Source organism: Gobius niger (genome assembly GCF_951799975.1).
Source record: "Gobius niger genome assembly, chromosome: 15".
Taxonomy (NCBI): domain Eukaryota; kingdom Metazoa; phylum Chordata; class Actinopteri; order Gobiiformes; family Gobiidae; genus Gobius; species Gobius niger.
In genome coordinates, this window is record NC_136866.1 from 22,711,393 (window position 1) to 22,731,113 (window position 19,721).

A 19,721-nucleotide genomic window follows, 5' to 3' on the forward strand; every position below is an offset into this window, starting at 1 on the left:
CCGGAAGTTGATGCTGCTCAAATATAAGTTCTTTTAAATGCAATATGGTTATGTTTCAAAAAATTATTCAATAAACACAGACATTTATATGGTTAGTCTGGTGTTATAAGTGATTTTCCTCAGGTGCACTGTGCTTGGGTCAGACTGTTTTTAATGCAGGCTACTAGTTACCATAGACATGCGCTAGCCTAGCACTAGCCTAGCACCACTAAACTCTTCAAATGTAAGGACTGCATGAATTTTAAAGAAAAGAAAAATACTCAGAAATCAACAACACTGTGGATCACTAGGAAATAAGGCCCTATGTCAAAAATCCTGAAATATCCCTTTAAGGTTTATTGTCCCCGTAAGGGAAACAATAAGTTTGTGCAGCCCTTGTGTATGTGGATGTAAAAGTCATTAACCTGATTATGTCTCCTTAGATTATGTTTAGCCAACACTAGAAATGATTGGAGAACTGAAGGCTGACTCTTGAATGTGTGAGGAAATAAGACATGTATTATATTGAATCATATTGGGTTGTCAGTGATCAGTGTAGGAACAAGAGTGCTTGAAATTTGGTTCGTTTAGGTCCACCCTTTATATGACTGACTTAGATATTCTTTGTTATCCCAGGAATTGCTCAGCCACAACAACAAAGCAGTGCCCTAATATCACAGTCTAAAGCTAATCTTTTGAAACAGCATTTGCACAGGACAAGTTGCGATAGCAGCGAGCAGCGGGCTACAACCCCTGATTATGTCCTGTCTTTTAGAGCCCTGTGTTCCTACAGGGGGGGGATAGCCCTGGATGGATAGACTCTATATAAAGGCAGACCGGAGAGAGCAACAGATCCAAGTAGCACCATTTAATTCAACTAGTATAGTAATCAGCTGGGTCAGTTAATGGGCCACTGAGTTGCTGAGAGGTTGAGTTCTTGGTATATTCAGGATAGAGGCCGATATTTGGGTAGCAATATCTCCGGAACTGAAAGTGACAGAGATGTACAAATTTTTGCATCGTCAGTCAGAGCTTTTAAATGAGTCCTCCCACAACTTTCTCGGCCTCGGGGCTGAGAAACATTCATCCATCCATCCATCCATCCATCCATCCATCCTCCTCCACTTCTCCGTTGCCAGATCCCATTACACCAGCCCCCTATGGCTCCTCCTGCAGGTGGTGGGTCCACGGAAGGACGGCCTCACGATTCTAACCGGGCCTGTTGGTCTCTCATGAGGGGCTACAGAACTGCTCTTTGTCTGACACGTCAACTAGGACCTGTTTTCCATGGGAGACCCCTCGAAGTCCCCGACAAAACAAAGCTCCCAGGATCATTCAGGTGCTCGAACCCCTCCACCACGTTAAGTTTGTACACCTCAGATCGTAGATAGAGGCTTACTGTATTTTTGTTTTGGAATCTGCTGATTTTAGTCTTTCAAACGAGCTCCCTCTGAGGTACCTACTAAACAGTAATGTCCTGGATAAATCAGCCCTATGCCTCTAAGAAAGTGCCCCCTTGACATATTTTAGAGTTTAGAAGCATCATACACAGGAATATAGACAAGACACTATCGACCAAAGCATAGCATCAGCCAATAAAACCCCCCAACAATCTGGTCGACCTCTAATTCAGAAGGTGAGCTAGCATAGTTCAGTAATCAGCCTATGTATCTACCTAACTCTCTCATTAACATTAGAGAGAAGGCTGAAATATAACCTGCTTAGCAAATCCAAGAATCACTACCGGGTTTGCAGGTCTTTTATTAAGATCCGGTGGAGATGGGATTCTTTGTCCTCTGCAAAGGACAAAATATTCCCTTGACATTTGCAGCCTTTTCCATTGAACCTTCCATTCAAGCCGCCACCTGAATTTGACTGCATGGTAATCAGCTAAGCTAGTTAATGAGTCGCTGCTTTTTCCGATGGGTTCATCACCTTAATGTATTCCAAACGTATCGACTGGACTCTGCCTAGTAGTCAATTTAAATGCACGTTAGGAAATAGCCCGCCACAATCTAGTTATCCAGGGATCGGATTGTCAACACTACCAGTTGTCGCTATATATATACAAATGCGAAACGGACGGAAGCTAATGTGGCTTTGTAATCGCACATCGTGATCGAATCAGAAGGGGAGGAAAAATATAGTATATGTGCAAGCAGGGAAATGGAATTGCTGGAACTTGCAACAGAATGGCTTTTTGTTCCCCTTTGGCCAAGCGAGGCGGACTGATGGAGCGAATTTGGCTGGAAAGTGCAGTGTGATGGACGTAATAGTTTTTTTTTTTTTGTTCACTGAAACCAGGAAAATAGCAACAAAAAAAAGCGAGATTGAAACGTGTTAGACGAACTCATCCATCACTGCCTCGGTATCACTGCCTTTGACGCGTCATTTTTGTCTCGTCGTGAGAAAAGGGGAAAAAAAAAAAAGACTTTGTGTCCCGAAAAGCAAGAGAGGTCCGAACTTGACCAGACAGCGTAAAGCTCTCCGGATGTTCATTCACTTACTGTACACTTGTGTCTTCTCTCCATCACAACGCCCCTAAATGCGGAGTGGATTTGTTCTGGACTTCCATGATAATGCCGCTGAGCTCTGGAGCTGAACCGCGGGGAGGCTGTGTCCAATCTATTCGACTGGAACATAGCAAAGCTCCTCGCCAGTAAACAAAGACACTACTGCGCCATATTTGGCAGCCATCTTACAGCGGGGAGGAAGCTCCGCCGTAGAGCGCTCGGTGGTGCCGTGTTCGCGAGAGCAGGGGGCATATCTTTCAGAGGTAGACCGAGGACAATGGCATAGGGAGTATGGTTTCACCAAGAAAATCCATTATGGAGAGTCGAAAAATACGCAATACGGTGAAACTACGACATCACGAACAAAGAAATCAAGGATGGAAAAAAATGGTGGGGGTTTTGACGGCGTAACAACAAGAAAGGTGTTAAAAACAAACTCGCACGAAGTTGAACCGAGTCCAAACGCTGTTAGTTCTGACCTCAGAGCTGGTAGGCGATTTGAAACCGCTGCCAAACAAGCTCCATTTAGAAACTTAAATGCACAGGACAGGCTTACATAATTACCCAGCATGCATTTCAACTGTGCCTTTTACTTGATAAAGAACAAAGGAGGGAATGCATATTTATTTGAGCTAATGCGTCAAGATCATAGATTTACCTACACTACAGGTTCTCTTAAGACTTTCACACAGAGAACTGCCTCATGAAACATGTGAGGAACAAGGCCTGGATCAAGATCAAATCAGGCCTAAACCAAGTCTAAATTTTTCAAAGAGAGCCAGAGGAAGAATTTCAACGATATTCCAATATCCAACAAGTATGGGGTGAATGTACAATTGTTTCATGTAAAGCGCTTTGTGACTATGTCTGTGAAAGGTGCTATATAAATAAACTTCTCCTTCTACTTCTCCATCTCCTCCTTCTTCTTCTTCACCTTCTCCTCCTTCTCCTCCTCCTTCTCCCTCTCCTTCTCCTTCTCCCTCTCCCTCTCCTTCTCCGTCTCCTTCTCCTCCTTCTTCTTCTACTTATTCTCCTCCTCCGTCACATTCTTCTTCTTCTTCTCCTCCTCCTCCCTCTCCTTCTACTTCATCTCCTCCTCCCTCTCCTTCTTCTTCTCCTCCTTCTCCTTCTTCTTCTCCTCCTTCTCCTCCTCCTTCTTCTCCTTCTACTATTATGATATAAAATGTATGGATGACTGAAAACCCAAATTGTGTCTAAACATCAAATTGTGTCTAAACCAAGCGTAAACTCACATATGTTAGACGCATTATAGCACAAACTAAATTTGCTCTAATCATAGTCTATAATTGTAGATGACCCTGAGTATCACCTGAAGGAGCCACAGTTTGAGAACCACTGGCCTATGAAAAACAACCTGAGGGCTAGCGAAACATGGAACATGACAAGAAACTGAAGATAAATAAATGTTTCCAGCTTTCTTAGTATTAAATGACTCTACGTCCAAGTAATGTCACCACTTTTCTACTGAAGCACTTAAGAGAACAAAGACTGAAAGATATATGAACAAATTATGCTAATGCTTTATGGAAGTGTCAATCCCTGTCGCAAAACATCGAAGTGCGTTGAGTCAAACTAGAAAGTGGGAAAAGAGGAAGAAACATCACTGCAGGAGAGGGAAAAAAACCAAAACATCGTCACATATTATCTACAGCCAACAATTTCCCATTGTTGAAGAACAAAGATTTGAGCTGGAACAAGAAAACTGTCACTCAAAATAAGAAGTGAGAATCTCCAGTTTGAGTTTTGTGTTGTTACTTCAGAGGAATAAAAGTCATTTCAACACCTCGCCTCGTCACTAAACAGCAGCGCACGGTCTGCAGTCTCCATCTGCAGCGAGCGCCACAGAGCTGTCAGCCATGGCTGTGGCTGCGGGCTGTGACTGGCAGTTTGTGCACCAAAAGTGAACATGGAACAAAGCACTTCCTCTCAGGCTCCAACACGTAACAGTGACCTGCAGCAGAGACAAACACAGCCCAGAGAGTCCTGACGTGCCAGCTCACACACAGGCGGCGGACGGCTCAAGGTTATTAGAGTTCGATCCAATCAGTCGGGTCAGAGCCACCTCCAGATCGTCAGTAAGTATTTGTGATTGGATCAGTGATGTATGTTTTAAAATCACATTCACCGCGCCGGTTTCCAGAAGAATGAATTGAACTGCTGAATGAACGAACGGATTAGACTTCAGGGTTTTTCAAATCTGAAACATACCAGGACTTCATAGATATCGGAGACATTCGGTTTGTTGTTTGCAAAGGATTTTGTGCTGAATAAACAGATGCAATCTTTGTGATTTGCTAATTAAAAAACAATTGTGAAACCAGCAGTGGTTTTTGCAAAGATTTAAATATTCAGTAGCCCATAGCAATAAAAGCTTTGTAGAAAAGAAATAGAGGATTTTTTTTGATGTGGGAAGTGCCTTGGGTTTTTTCCAGTTGGGATTTTGCAAGTCCTCTCAGGCATCTGATAGTAACAGATTAATCTTTTTTGTTGTTGTTTGGCCACCAGCCGCAAAAAAAAATAAAAAATAGATGTTGTTAGCATTTGGTCTCTCCCAGTATATTCCTATAGCTCCAAATGAGGGTGAAGTTGGAAGCTACCACGCTCTTCCAGGGGCACAAAGACCAGACAGGTACGTATCAACTTGTATAAGCTCAGGTAAGAACATATCTGAGTATGGAAAAACAGTGGCCTGTTCCTTTAAGGTATGTAGTGTTTTGTACATTGTAAATTCCATAAATACAGTCGTGCTCAAAGGTTTACATACCCTGGCAGAATTTAGTCAAAGGCCATCACTGGCCTTGTTGAAGACATAAAAGTGCACCATAATACTGTGAAATATGGAGGTGGTTCACTGATGCCACAGGCTCCAGCAGAACAAAGTGAAGGTTAGTGACCATTTCAGACTCCTGACCTGGATCAGGGTCATTTTGGTACTTTCTTTTTTCATTATGATTTAAAAATAGCAAACTCAGTGGTTTGAACATAAATGGCATCACACAACCACTAACTATGAGTGAAACATACCTTTTTGTGTTCATCAAATATTCTGCCAGGGTATGTAAATCTTTTAGCACAACTGTATCTGTCTGTGTGTCATCCAATCAGAAAGTAGAACTAGCCCTGAAAGCCTCCAACAAACATTCTAAGTGAGTTTGTTGGAGGGGCTAGATGCAAGTTCGCTATTTTATGCTCACTACTGCCACCTCAGGTTATATGTGTAACTGCACCGTCTATATTAAGCTCGTGCATGACGGCACTTCGGACCCGAATTAACACCTGGCAGTTGTGGTGAACAGGTCTGGGCTCATTCTACACATTAGGACATTGCTGGAACATGTAGAGGGAGGAAAATACAGAATTTTAACATTTTTAAACTCTGTATAGTCTTTTTAAAGTTTACTCCATCAAAATGTCCTCAAGCGGTGTCACTTTAGCTTGAAAAATACACTTTTCACAGCCAAGCGATTAAGCGATAATCTGTAAAAGTACTGATAGGTACTGGAGATTAGTCGATCACCAAAATAATCATTAGTCCACACAATGCGGAAATCAAACCCTAACCCAGAGTAAAAGGACGACACATACAGACTGTTTTCATGCACATATTCATGCGCTCCAGTCACATGTCTTGTTCCTGTCATCATGGCCAGATTTCTAACCATGTAACAGATGGTGTGTATCATCATTAACCGTATTTCAAATTCTTCCCAACTTTGGGACGTATGGATAGACGAACTGACAGGAGCTATGGAGACAGACTGTATGGAGCCATGGGCCAAACCACTGAAGGGGAGCGGACTTCACTCGCGCCGCTCAGACTGTGGCAGCTCCAGAGCGATGAGCGCGTTCAGGGGAGGAGGCGCGAGCGCAGGGTGAGGCCGACAAGCTTCAGTGCAGACGCAGGCAGCCAGCGCCAACTAATATCCCACGAGTCTCTGAGGTTACAGCTCCGAACCCACCTCTCCCCCCTCCGCTCTCCAAAGATACAGTCAAAGGCGAACATGTTGTTTTTTTTTCCCCTCGTAAGGAGCAGCTCCGACAGCGTCTGGACGTGGAGAGAGTCGGACTGCGGAGAGTTGTCATGTCACGGTAACACCTCCCTCAGGAGCGTGTCATGGCCGTGTTGCCCTCCATTGGCAGTGGCTGGAGCAGAGAGCGAGCAGTGAGAGACAAAGGCTGCAGCGGGCCGTGGCCTGCCTCGTCGGAGCCGGTGTGTGGAGAGCGGCTCGTGCGCGGCTGTCACTGCGCAGCCACACAACCCCCGCCCGAGGCCGGTGAGGAGAGAGCACGCCTGGACTGGAAACACTCATACAGAGCATTCAGGAAGAACTCTTTTGTCTTTACTCCTGGTGATATGTCGGAGGCTAACTCAAGTTCAGATGATTTCACAAACACGTTTCTGTATCATGAGCAATGAATGGAATTTACCACTGACCTAAACATACGCGGCACAACTGTGACTGAGAACAAAGGGATGAGCAGGGGCGGACTGGCCATATGTCCATTCTGGAAGAGCACAGAAGGGCCACTGGCTCTAGGGCCACCGGTCCCGCCTTAACAGAGCTTTACCCAAATCTAAAAGCTAAAAAGAAAAGCATCAAAATAGCGACAAAAAAAGAGGATGAAAACAAAACAAAAATGTGCCAGAAAAGACAAAAAAAGTGACAAAAAATGAGATGAAAAGTCAACAAAAACACGACAACAAAGCAACGAAAGGGCCACAAAAACGTGACAAAACCATTACAAAAAAATGATAGAAAAAATGTGACAAAAAAGTGACAAAAACACAACAAAAAGCCACAAAAAGTAATGAAGAAACAACAAAAATATGACAAAAAATGCGGCGACTTGACAAAAAGTTACAATCACTTTGTAGGTCTCAGCTTTCAAAGGAGGCGTTACATTGTTGCTCTCCAGCCGAGAAGCTTTTAGATTTGGGTAAAGCCGCACTGGAGAAAATGCGCTCCGTTAAGGCAGGTGGTAAGTGCACATTTACGATAATTTGGGCCAGGCTGGTCTGAGTCCAGGATTGTTTTTCATAGATATTACACAGGCAGTGCTGGGAGTAACCTATTACAAGAGTTACACAAATAAATTACTTTTTTTCAGTAACTAAGGTAGGGCTGTGCAATTAATCGAAATTCGATTACAATTTTCGATTTTTACACTAAGCTATTACAAAATTAGCATATTCGCATTTCTTTTTTTTCCAATTTCTTTTTTTTTTTTTTTTGCAAACAGACTTGCATTATTTCATGGCGCTGGGATTACTTTCCCCTCGCATTTCACATGCCATGGCTCATGCTTTTGCCTGACATAATAACAAACAGCGCTGTGTGATGATGTCATCAGGCCGCGCTGCTCAGTTTACTTGTGCAGGTGTGAGGGCTGGCCAGCAGGGGGCAGGTGTGAAACAGAGACCTCTCCTTAATCGAGGCAAACCTGAAATCATTTGTACTTTTATAACTGTTCAGAAAACAGAAAATATTCAGCATAGTTTTTTTTTATTAATAAATATATAAATAAAATAAAGAGGTTTTTTTTAAAGGCAACAAATAATCGTATGAAACATCGTGATTTCAATTATGACTAAAATAATCGTGATTATTATTTTTTTCAATAATTGAGCAGCCCTAAACTAAGGAATAGAACATACTTACACAAAATACGGGAATATATTAGTCATTACATTTCAAGTAAGAATGGGGGAAAGTCAAGGAAAAGGAAATCTTTACTGCACTTTTGCTCAGTGGCATTATTACTATTTTCAGTTTATATTTTGCCAAAAGAAACTCAGAAGCAACTCAAAGTAGTGTAACTCAGCTGCATTTTTTAAAAAGTAATATGTAATACAAACACATTACATTTTGAGAGCTGTTATCACTAATATAGAATATATTACAATTTAAGCCCAACCTGGTACACGTGGTCTGAAATCTGAATAACCAAATCACTATGAATTTTAGTTTTGAAATAAACACTATACCAGATTTTTTTTTCTAGTAGCGAAACAAATTTAGTTTTGTCCACCTAGTTTGTATCATGTCATGAACTCTCAGGCTTGTTTTCTAGCATTTCTGAGACGATGAACCTGAAAAGTGACCCTGCAAGTTCTGAAATGTGGCTAAAAACTCGTCCCTGTGAAGAATTGGGAGGCTGCAAATGCATCAGGACACACTACATTTTCATTTTGTTTAAGTTTAAATTCTCTGTATGTGCTTTACAAGTGGACGAATTGGCATGAAGCTGACCGTACTGAACTGTAAGTGTATTTTTACACTTAGTAATGACTAAATAAAGTAAGTAACGCTTTATATCACACTTCCCTTGATACATTGTACCAGCCAAATGAGTACAATGTAATGTGCTGCCAATGTGTAATAACTTGTACCTATGTGTTCCATAGTTTGGAGTTAAACAATGTAATAAGACATAAGACCCTTAACGCTAACCCAAGTCTTATGTCTGATTACATTATGTACCTCCAAAGTACTAATACACATTATTCTATGGTGTATGTACTATATACTGCAGGTACAAGTTATTACAGATTGTTACAAAGCAGATTACATTGTTCTAAATTTACTTAGGTACAATGGTAAGGGGTTCGATTCGCACCTGGACGGGGCCTTTCTGTGTGGGGTTTGCATGTTCTCCTCGTGTCTGCGTAGGTTTCCTCCAGGTTCTCCGGTTTCCCCTACCACTAAAAACATGTACAATAGGCCAGGATGAATGAGAGTGTGTTTGAGAGTGCACATGGGGGACGACGGATGGAAATTATCCGTTGTGGCTTGTTCATTAACTTGCGCTGTCCCGACCAAATAAACCAAACCAATAATAAGGTATTAATAAGCATTAATAATATGCTTGTAAAGTATGAACACACTGTTTATTATACTTTTATCTGTTAACATAATAAAAGGGCATTAACAATAATACGCTTATTCATAGGCAACCCTTAACCTAACCTTAACCCTTACCTTACCCCTAAAATGATCACTAATGCTTATTAATAATTAATAAGGACACCTTTATCTAAAGCGATACCGGTGCAATCTGTTAAGGGTATTGTAAAATAAAGTGTAACCATAAAATTCACAAATTCCTTATCCATGCAGTACAATGGTGTGGTGGAGTTTGTAAAAGGCGCGTAGCAGTGCGTCTGGTGTGCAAACTAATTACGAAGTCTGACAGAAAGTGTGGCTAAAGCATACACTGTTAATTAGCAGATCATTGTTTACTATTGTGTGATTAAAGCTCGGATTATTCCATGTGATGTGTCGCTATGTCACAAGAACAAATAAAAGGTCATAAAACGAATAAAACATAAACATGCAAGCGACAAACGTGGACCGTATAGATTTACAGGTAATAATTGGCTTCCTGTGAAAAAAAAAAAAAAAAAAAGAATCATTTGCATCCAGTCTCCGCTCGCCGCTCGCCGCCGCGTCCTTGGCCACATCAATGTTCATTATTTTCCCCGGGGCCCGTCATGACTTCACATGACAAAGAACCACAACATGAGCCTTGGAGTGGGACAGGCCGTAGATGGATGCCGCTCTCCAACCGAGTCTCCTATTGACCGCGTGTGATATATGGAGCCCCCGGTGAGCCCGCCCTTCGCTCAATAACAGCGGGGAGATCCACCAGAAAAAAAAAAAAAAAAAAAAAGCACGCATTCTTCACACATGCGGCGGGATTTTAGAGCGTTGCGTCAGCACCTGGGAGGGAGAAAATCTTTAATTATAACGCGAGTGTGGAAAAACCGGGAGAATAATAGGGGGTGAAGCCAGTGGCCGGTTGCTCCTGAATGCATCCAATTAATAGCAGAATGCCACTGCGGACGCATAATGGCTAAATTTATCAACGCGGATGAAGCCGGGCCCTCGTAATGAACATGCCAGCCGGGTGACAGCGTGCCAATCAATTTTCATAGCGCCTGCCGGAAAAAGCGGCAACCTTGTCAAAAAGTAAGTATATATAGCTGTGTAAAGTTAGTAAGCCTGCAAAACTCTTAGCTTCTTATTTTGTGAAGTTCTCTCCTCTTCCCTCTTGCTCCCAGAAGTCGGGCTTTTTGTGCTGACATGACTTGATCCAGACCCGGGGAGAGAATACCTGTCCGAAAGTGTAGCCCGTAAAAAGAAGTGAAGCAGGGGGGGGGGGGGCTGGGGGGGAAGGGCCAGATGTGCCGGTCTCAAGCTTTTGAGTCCAGGAGGGTTTGAGAAAAGACTGAAGGTTTTATATTCCTCTTCAATCCGCCGAGATGAAGTGGTCAGTGTAAGCCGGGGGAGAGGCACAGGGAGGGGAGGGGGGGGGAAAGGGAGGGAGGGAGTCAGCCGGAGCTTTGGGGGAAGAGCCGCCCGCTGAAGATCATTAGCGCTTCGGAGATGGAAGAAGAACAGGCGAGGAGAGAGGAGGAGGAGGGAGGAGGAGGAGGGAGAAGCCGTGAACTACACAGCGACAGGTGGATAAACAGACCTTCGCTTGAATCACGGTGGGATTCGACGGAAAGGATTTCTGCGGTCTGTTCGGGGGGAGAAGTTTGCCATTTGTCCGACGCTGTGGGTTTTTTTTTTTTTTTTTAAATGCTAATGTGTCTCTCCTGAAATGGTAAAAGCGGTTTCAAGGTTGGTGTTCTCTGTCAAAAAAAAATTGAGGACAGAATAAGATGTTTTGGATGATTAGTTGATTCGTCTTTGAACTGCCACTCTTTGGTGTTTTATTTTGGCGAACTGAACTATTTAGCAACCACTGAGGCAAAAAGAGGCAGAGGGGATTGTCGCAAACATTTCTTCAATGGGAATACGATTGTTGACTGGTTAAATGTCTCGCCTCTTAGCAGGAACGTCTCAGGTTCGATTCACAGACTGTCGGGGCCTTTCTGTGTGGAGTTTGCATGTTTTCCCCTGGTTGAAGAATGGGAGGCAAGTCTACAAATAGAAATAAGTTCCTATGCAGCAAATATGTGGAATTTTCATTTCAAGGGTAACAACAACAACAAAAATTCCCTCATTGATGTGACAATATCTCCTACAGACTTCAAATTGTCCCGCCTTGGACTGATATTGTTCATCCAATTACATAATGGAGAGCATGTTTTTCACTCAAACTTGGCTGTAAATACTGTTTAAGTGGCGCTAGCCCGCAGTTAGCTTTGCCCGTTAGCCTGTTAGCTTCTTCTTCTTGATTCCATTAGTGTGTATTGCGCCTCCGACCTGGAGGCAGGAAAGTTGCAATTGTGGTTTTCTGCCCAGAGACACCAGGGGGAGATAAAAGACCCCCCAATCATCCCATTAACACTTGTGTTACCCCCAGAGGGACTACGAAAATGATTTATTAAGGTAAACAAGGTAAATATAAAATTCAATTTAGCTGCCTACGGGTCGGAGGCCCCAATACACACTAATGGAATCACGAAGAAGAAGAAGCTAACAGGCTAACAGGCAAAGCTAACTGCGGGCTAGCACCACTTAAACAGTATTTACAGCCCTTTACTCTCCCGTTGTCTTTTCTGTCAGCGTAGTATTTACTCTCATGGACAATTTATGAGTAAAAAAACGCAACATGCTACGACACCTGCAGTGGCGCTTATGGCCTCTAGCGGCATGAATAACTTAGTGCTGCTTTAATACATTCATTACTTTTGGGGGGGAAACGCCTCGAAACACCTTCTGTGCATTGCCAATTGTGCTCTACTTGAATGCACCTTTGCCTACCGCGACTGCAACAACTAACTGGAAGTGAGTTATAAACTGTCAAGGCATTTTTTTCTCCCTAAAAAATATACCAATATCACAAAAAAGCGACTGAATCGGAGGTAGAACAGAGAGCGTGATGGTGGGCTAGTTAGAGAGGGAGTTCACACTGACATCCGTTACCTTCTTCGCGCGGAGTTTTGATCATGTCGGGCTCCCTCTACAGACAGACGATACCGCGGCGGCGAGGCTTTGAAACGAGAGGACTGGACAGAATCAAACGCGCTTAAACGCCTCAACAAGAAAGTCCACTGCCTTCAGCATCGGCGATCTCCTCTGCCTGTGGGATCTTCAAACTCAAGAAAAACCTCTGACGGTTTATGCGCCGGGAAAAATAAAGTCCCCGTAATGGGAGAGTTAGCGCGTCGACGTGGCTTCGACAAAAGCGTGAAAAGGATCGGTTGATGTTTTCACGAGAATAATATCTAACAACATTCATCTGTGCCTCGTCGTTCTAATGAAACGCTGTCCGGAAGCATCAAAAGTTCCCCGAGCACGGCAGCGACTTAGACAAACAACCTCGTAATATCTGCCTGCTTTGGTTTACGGCAAAGATAAGGACGTATACAGCCGAACAGCTCATCAATAACATGCAAAATCAACTTTATAGGACAGCACGTTGCAAAGAGCCAATTTATATCCGCTATCGCTGTAAGTTACTGGAGGAGGCAGATAAACAGGGAGGCACGGATTTCACAACCGGAGCAACAAAGTCAATCTTGTCGTAGGAACTGACATTTTTACTATTGTTTTGGGGGAAGGTTTATTTGGCGGGCCCGGCTCCTGACCACAAGAGTACAATGTTTTTTTGTTGTTGTTTTTTTTTAAAGGGAAGACAAACATGTAACTGCAGGCTTGAGCCTCTCCAACAAAAATGGGTGCCAGTTTAGTTGAACAATTCGCATATGCACACAGAGTAAATCGTTGTTGTTTTGGAGTAAGTTTGAGCTGGAGTTTATGTATGATGATACTGTGAGCTATGAAGATTGTACACACGATCACAAGTGCATCTCACACCAACACGATAATCTCCAGTCGGGCAGGCTTTGGCCGACGTTCGGAACAGCACTGACGGTGGGTGAAGCCAGCTTTTGCCGATGGCGTCTCAAGCGCTGTGATTGGCCGAGTGTTACTGGCTGGTCAGCGAATCAGCTGGGGAGCTTTTCAGTAGCGCTTTATATTATGGTGTGCTCGTTAAGTGTTAATAAAGTATCAATAAGCATTAGTAATTAATAGGCCATGAATAATATGCTTGAATGGATAATCATAAGCTGCTCATTATACTATTTTTTTTATCAACATACTAATAGGCCATGAATGAAATGCTTATTCATGGACTAATCTAATCCTAACCTTAACTCTAACCTTAAGCAGATTTTTAATGCTTATTAATACTTTACTAATACTAAACGAGCACACTTTAATGTAAAGCTTCCATAACTCTTCAGGTACCCAACCTTGTAGAACATATCAACTACAAACACTTTTGCTTCATTGTTTTTCTGGGACAAGTCTTTCTCACTGTATCCAAATGAGGAGTTAAATCCACTGCGAGCCCCCTTTTGTAATATGCAGAGAAAAAGGCTTGTGCTGCCTCTGCTTCAGCACCTGCAAGCTACATCTTTCTCCCCCTCTCTCCGCCTTTGCACTTGTTGACAGGCGCTTGTAATCTGAAATAGTCTGCAGGCCTTGAGCTGTTAAGTCCCTTGTAGGAGCCTAGCGCGAAAATACTGCAGGAAAAAGTGGCGCCATGTTTGCTTGAGCTGTCAGTGGCAATAGTCCGACATTGATTTGCTGTCATACATCTATGCTTCCGCGCTTTGAACGCGGCCCATGGTGCGTAAAGGCTCGGGTTCGGCGGTTAGGACCACATCAGCGAAGACGTCTCCCTGCAGATCGATCCGTGTAGACGCCGCTTCTTTATTCAAATAGATCTATAGCAGACGCTGGTTTCACACTTGAAGTGTTAATGCAGAGAGAGAGAGGAGAGGGAAAGCTGAGTCATATTGGGCTGATGTGGAGGTGACAGACAGAAAGCTAATCATACTGTATTTGCATCCGCTTTTTGGTTACTCTAATGTTGAGGTATACAGAGATACAAGCAGTCGGAGCAGTGAGATGACGTTTCTTCCATTCAGGCCGTCTCTGATGACCTTTATATAGAACTTACACAAGTGCTGATAGTTTCTTCACTGGCTTTATTTCAAAATATATTTCAGTCTGCTCTATTCTTAGGGATCTTCAGACATTGACCAGGAGGTGAAGGGCTCACTGTGTCCTCTGCAGTTTTACTATTGAGCCACATCATCAACTGGATGTAATACTTTTGAAATGTACTTTCTCTGCAGTAAAGACGGGCAGATTGATATAATAAAATATCAAGTAAGTCATATTTATTGCTCTGTTTTATTGCCTTAATGTTTGGTGCAGCCCTGTGAGGCAACTTCTGTTGTGATATTGGGCTATACAAAACCATTAAACTCAAACTTAAACTTAAACTTAAACTTAAACTTAAACTTAAACTTAGTATGTATGTAATTGTCATTGTACAATTGTACAACAAAATGTCGATGCGCAGCTCCCTCCACTCCCTCCTTCTGGGAAGAGCGTATAGCAGGCAAATATAATCGGTCTTATTCTCTAGTGAACGGACATTAGCTGTGATTGTTGCCCGGATACCTCCTCATTTGTCCCTTTTTTGTTTCCTGTAGCGCCTCTTGTGACGCCTCCACAGTAATGCAGGGCTCTTTGTAGGTCTCAAATGTCTTTAGCCCAGAAGCTGTTTGTTTACTTTGTAAAAACGCTGGGTCCTTCATGGCTAGTATGGACTCTCCACTGAATCCACTGAACCTCACAAAAACGCGGCAAAGATGTACTAAAGTATCCAGTAAAACAATGTCAAACACAGAAACTACAAATGCCGTTGGCTGTACCAAGAGAGAGGGAGGATGCATTTGATTTCTTATGAATTTTTTTTTTTATTATTCAGGTTGAGAAAATCCTCCCATTTCAGACCACTTTAATACATAATGCGTTGGTGTCAGATCACAAAGGTTGTTGTATGTCAAAACTTACTTCATTAAGTTTATTCATTTTTGGCAGTCCAGATTAGTAGATAACTTGCTATTACACCAAAGGATTGTTTAACGACAAATAAAGGCATAAGAAGTTGTGTAAAGTAACAATAAAAAACTGACAATGTTTGCGTTGTCGACATTTCTGTATTCACATTATAACCCACTATTCTAGTGTTTAGACAAAGAGCTTGACACTTCTCAGGAACGCTTGCAGTAAAGACACATCTATTCTTTGAACAAGACATAAAGCCTGTCAATTTTACAATATTTTCACTGGATCCAAATCAAAGCACGTCAAATACGCTTTAACATTGTGCTTGCGGATATTCTATGATCTTCCTTCTTGCTCTATATATTCACAATCACGGACTTGACTTGCTATTTTTTGCATTAATATTTCCCTGACCTTTCCAACTCTCGGTTCAACAGTCGAAAAACTGCGCTGCTGGGGGAAAGGCATCAAGCGGCGAGAAATGAGCTACTAACCCTTGGACAATCTCCGCCGTGCATCTGTTACCTCGCAACAATATACCGCGGCTAATTCTAGACGACACTGTTCGGCCGTTATTATTTCAAAATGGCTCAGGAATTGCGGCCGGCGACTGCACGAGCGAGGAGCATTGTGTTAATATTCATTGTAAGCAAGACAGTAAATAGGCTGCGTTTTCCATAGAGACCCAGGCTTCATAATTTGCACACGGACGACATTGAACAGTCGCAATCTCCGCTGCCATGCCCGGACATTAGCGAGACTCATTACAGTCATTTAAATGGGGTCGTTAAGCCGCCGAAACGAGGCTGTATATATGTGAGTGAGCCACGAAACAAAAAGGAAAGGGGGGTCGGGAGAGAAAAGAAGTCAGAACATTTGTCACTGACGTGCAATAACTCCGGAGTCAAGCACGCCGTAATTCTGGATAGCGCAATGGGGGGAGGGAGAGTGGTTTGAGAAGGTCAAAGTTCACCGGATTAGATTAGAGCGATTGTGCAGCACGCCAGGGTGGATGTTGAGACACTCTGTCGTGAAAATCGCCGGTTTAGTCCATGTACTTTTAGACTCGAGTCAAAAATGGGTCATAAAGGAACATCGGTGCTTCCGGGTTAGCGGAGAAAAATGCTAACGGCACACCCCGGAAGTAGCGACTTTAGTAAATAATACTTTTTTAGCAGTAGGTGCGGCATTTTTGGCTAATGAGTCTGAGAAATAAGTAGGTTCAGCAACTCTCCGTTGAGTTTCAGAAATATTGATGGTTGTTTTTAAGAGTTTTTGTCTCGCATAATAGCCGGTATGCTAGGACCCGGAAGTCGTGACGTCACACGGAAGTTGGAAGCTACCACGCTCTTCCACGGGCACAAAGACCAGACAGGTACGTAAAAACTCGTCTAAGCTCAGGTAAGAACATATCTCAGTATGGAAAAACGGTGTGCCCTCAGTCACGCAAAAAGACCAAAGATGTTGCTAGCATTTGGCCTCTCCCAGAATATTCCTATGGCTCCAAACGGGGGTGAAGTTGGAAGCTACGTGCTCTTCCATGGGCACAAAGACCAGACAGGTACGCATCAACTCGTCTAAGCTTAGGTAAGAACATATCACAGTATGGAAAAACGGTGGACTGTTCCTTTAAGTAATGTTGCTGACACAGTGTTGCATCAAAAAATGTAAAAAGATTGTCCAGCAGATGCGAAACTAACGGCACTCAGAGCTAACCGCAATGTAAAATGCTACTTTAGCATTTGCCTTTGGACTATACTGTTTTTCCCTCCTTGTCAATGAAAGTATATTATGCTGATTTCACGGGTAAAGATGATCCTTCCCAGTTTGTGAAGTGGGAATTTCTAGCGTGTCATTGTGTTCATGTGCTTTTGTGTCGTAGCAAAATGAAACACAACAAAAAAATACACAAAAGGAGAAAGTCGTCTACAAAACGCTGACCAACTGCTATGGTAAAACATATAAAGTTCTACCTTTTTTTTTTCCACTTGACACCAAATGGAGAAAGGGATGACATCAAATTGAGCAGCTAAATGCACAGTGAAGGCATCAGCTAAAAGGCATGAAAACATATTATCGCCGCTCTCTGTTGTGTGCAAAGGTCCAAGGTTATCTCAGCTCAGGAACTCGGGCATCAAAAGTGTCCCAGTGGATAATACGAGGTGAGGCGGCGTTCACGTGCAATTTTCTACTCGGCAAGTGGTATTTACCATAATTACGAGAGCGCATGAAGGCAGCATTAGCCAGCAAAGACTTGTGGAAGCGAAGCGGCGAATCACTCGCTCTACAATCTCATACATCGCTCATACATACATCTAGGCAAGGTGAGTGAAGTGTCTGGCCCAAGGACACAGTGATAGATCGAAAGGCAGCAATAGTTCTAGACTGACTGACCAAAAAATAAGTCGCCATAAAAGAGAAGGTCACACAATCTTTCCTTGGACCACATTTAGCTTTGATTATAGCAGATTATTCTCTGTGGCACTGTTTCAATAAGCTTCTCCAAAGTCAAACAACAGCATTACATTTTCACCAAGATCTTGTATTGATGATGGGAGAGTGTTCACTGTGCAAATCCTGGCATTGTCCTTCCGGAAAATGCCCGCGCCATCATCCATCCATCCATCCATCCATCCATCCATCCATCCATCCAACCATCCATCCATTTTCTTCCACTTTTCCGTTGCCGGGTCATGGGAGCAGCTGTTGGAGCTTCCCAAATCGCATTGCACCAGCACCTTATGGCTCCTCCTGCAGGTGGTGGGTCCACGAAAGGACGGCCTCATGGTTCTAACTGGGCCTGTTAGTCTCTCATTAGGGGCTTCTGAACCACTCTTTGTCTGACCCATCACCTAGGACCGGTTTGCCATGGGAGACCCTACCAGGGGCACGAAGCCCCGACAACAGAGCTCCCAGGATCATTTGGGTGCTCAAACCCCTCCACCATACTCAAATCCACAGTTCATTTTATTTTATTTGCTCTTCAATATATACTGTATATTTCCGTCTAGACACCAATATCTCCTTGTTTGGACGCTCTTATATGACATGTAATTCATCGGCAAAGCGACAGACTTATTCTCATATTTCATTCCAGACCTTTATACCAACCAATGACCTCAGGGATCCTTGTGTCATTTGTTCTGAAGCTGCACATAGATGGCTTGCCTGTTATTCAGGTTTTCACGAAGCAAATCGAAGTTTAGAATTCCAAATATTTTATAACAAAGTACAACTCTTTCCCCTGACCTTTAGAAGTTAAGGCAATTAGCGGTAATATTCATCACAGTCCAATCCAGACCTTGACTGGGTGTTCTTTGTGTGACGCGCTGCTGTTCTGAGCGGTTACATCCCTTGTCAGTCACCCCGTAAATCCTCTCATGTCTGTCTGCCGGATCTATCGCCCGCAAACCCGCCGCACGTCCAATGAGACCAAACTAATTCTCAGTTTAGATAAGCAAAAAACAATTAAGATGACTGCCCGTCTCGCCATTGTGGAGTGGAATCTCGAGTTTCGAATTACCCCCCGGAGATGACTGATTTCCAAAGCGTTAACCCTCATGAAAAAAAAAAAAAGTGCGTTCGGAAAATAGATTTGTTATTAATTACGCTTGTAGCTGTAGTAATCTTTCCTAAACATGCAGAGGAGACGAGACGTTTAGAGACACTTTGGTGCGGTGGCTGATCCTGGATTAGGCTCTTGATGAAAACAGCACACCTATTGTTTCGTCGGGTTTGAGGAATCAGCGGAGGGCGGCGGAGAACGTGACGGAGAATTAATCACATCCAACATTTCACACGAGAGGTCCTTTTCCCATCGCGCAACATATCGGAAAGGATCTCAGAAATCACTGGAGGGACAGGATGTGTCAATGAGTAACTTGTTGAATAGAACACAGGCTACGTTTACCTCCAGCAGGACGCGGCGCCCTTTAATGAGATTTGGAAACACTATTTACATCGTGTGATTATCATTGAAGACATTAAACTTTGAAGGAACAAATGGGGATATGTAGGAAACAGAAAAAAGGCAGTACAAAGAAACTCATGCCCCTAGAGGCCATAAGCGCCCACTGCAGGTGTCGTAGCAAGTTGCGTTTTTTAATTTAATTGTCCGTGAGAATAAATACTACGCTGACAGAAAAGACAAAGGGAGAGAGGGATATTGTACATCCAATTACACAATGGAGATACATTTTTTCACTCAAACTTGGCTGTAAATACTTTTTAAGTGGCGCTAGCCCACAGTTAGCTCTGCCCGTTAGCCTGTTAGCTTCTTCTTCGTGATTCCATTTGTGTGTATTGGTGGCTCCGGCCCAGAGACAGGGAAGTAGCAATTGCGATTTTCTGGCCAGAGACACCATGAATGAATAAATGATGAAAG

General features: G+C 43.1%; 1 protein-coding gene across 3 annotated transcripts in view; it reads right to left on the reverse strand.

The window, feature by feature from the left end:
* Positions 1–19,721, reverse strand: part of klhl29 (kelch like family member 29) — a 591,085-nt gene that overhangs the window by 304,761 nt on the left and 266,603 nt on the right. The window contains exon 1 of one of the 3 annotated variants that reach the window (XM_079572683.1): positions 2,487–2,861. The exons of the other annotated variants lie outside the window; for them this stretch is intronic. Coding sequence (XP_079428809.1) covers positions 2,487–2,621 — 135 coding nt within the window. The 5' untranslated portion in view covers positions 2,622–2,861. Of the gene's footprint in view, positions 1–2,486; positions 2,862–19,721 lie in introns of those variants that run through there. 3 annotated transcript variants of the gene reach the window in all.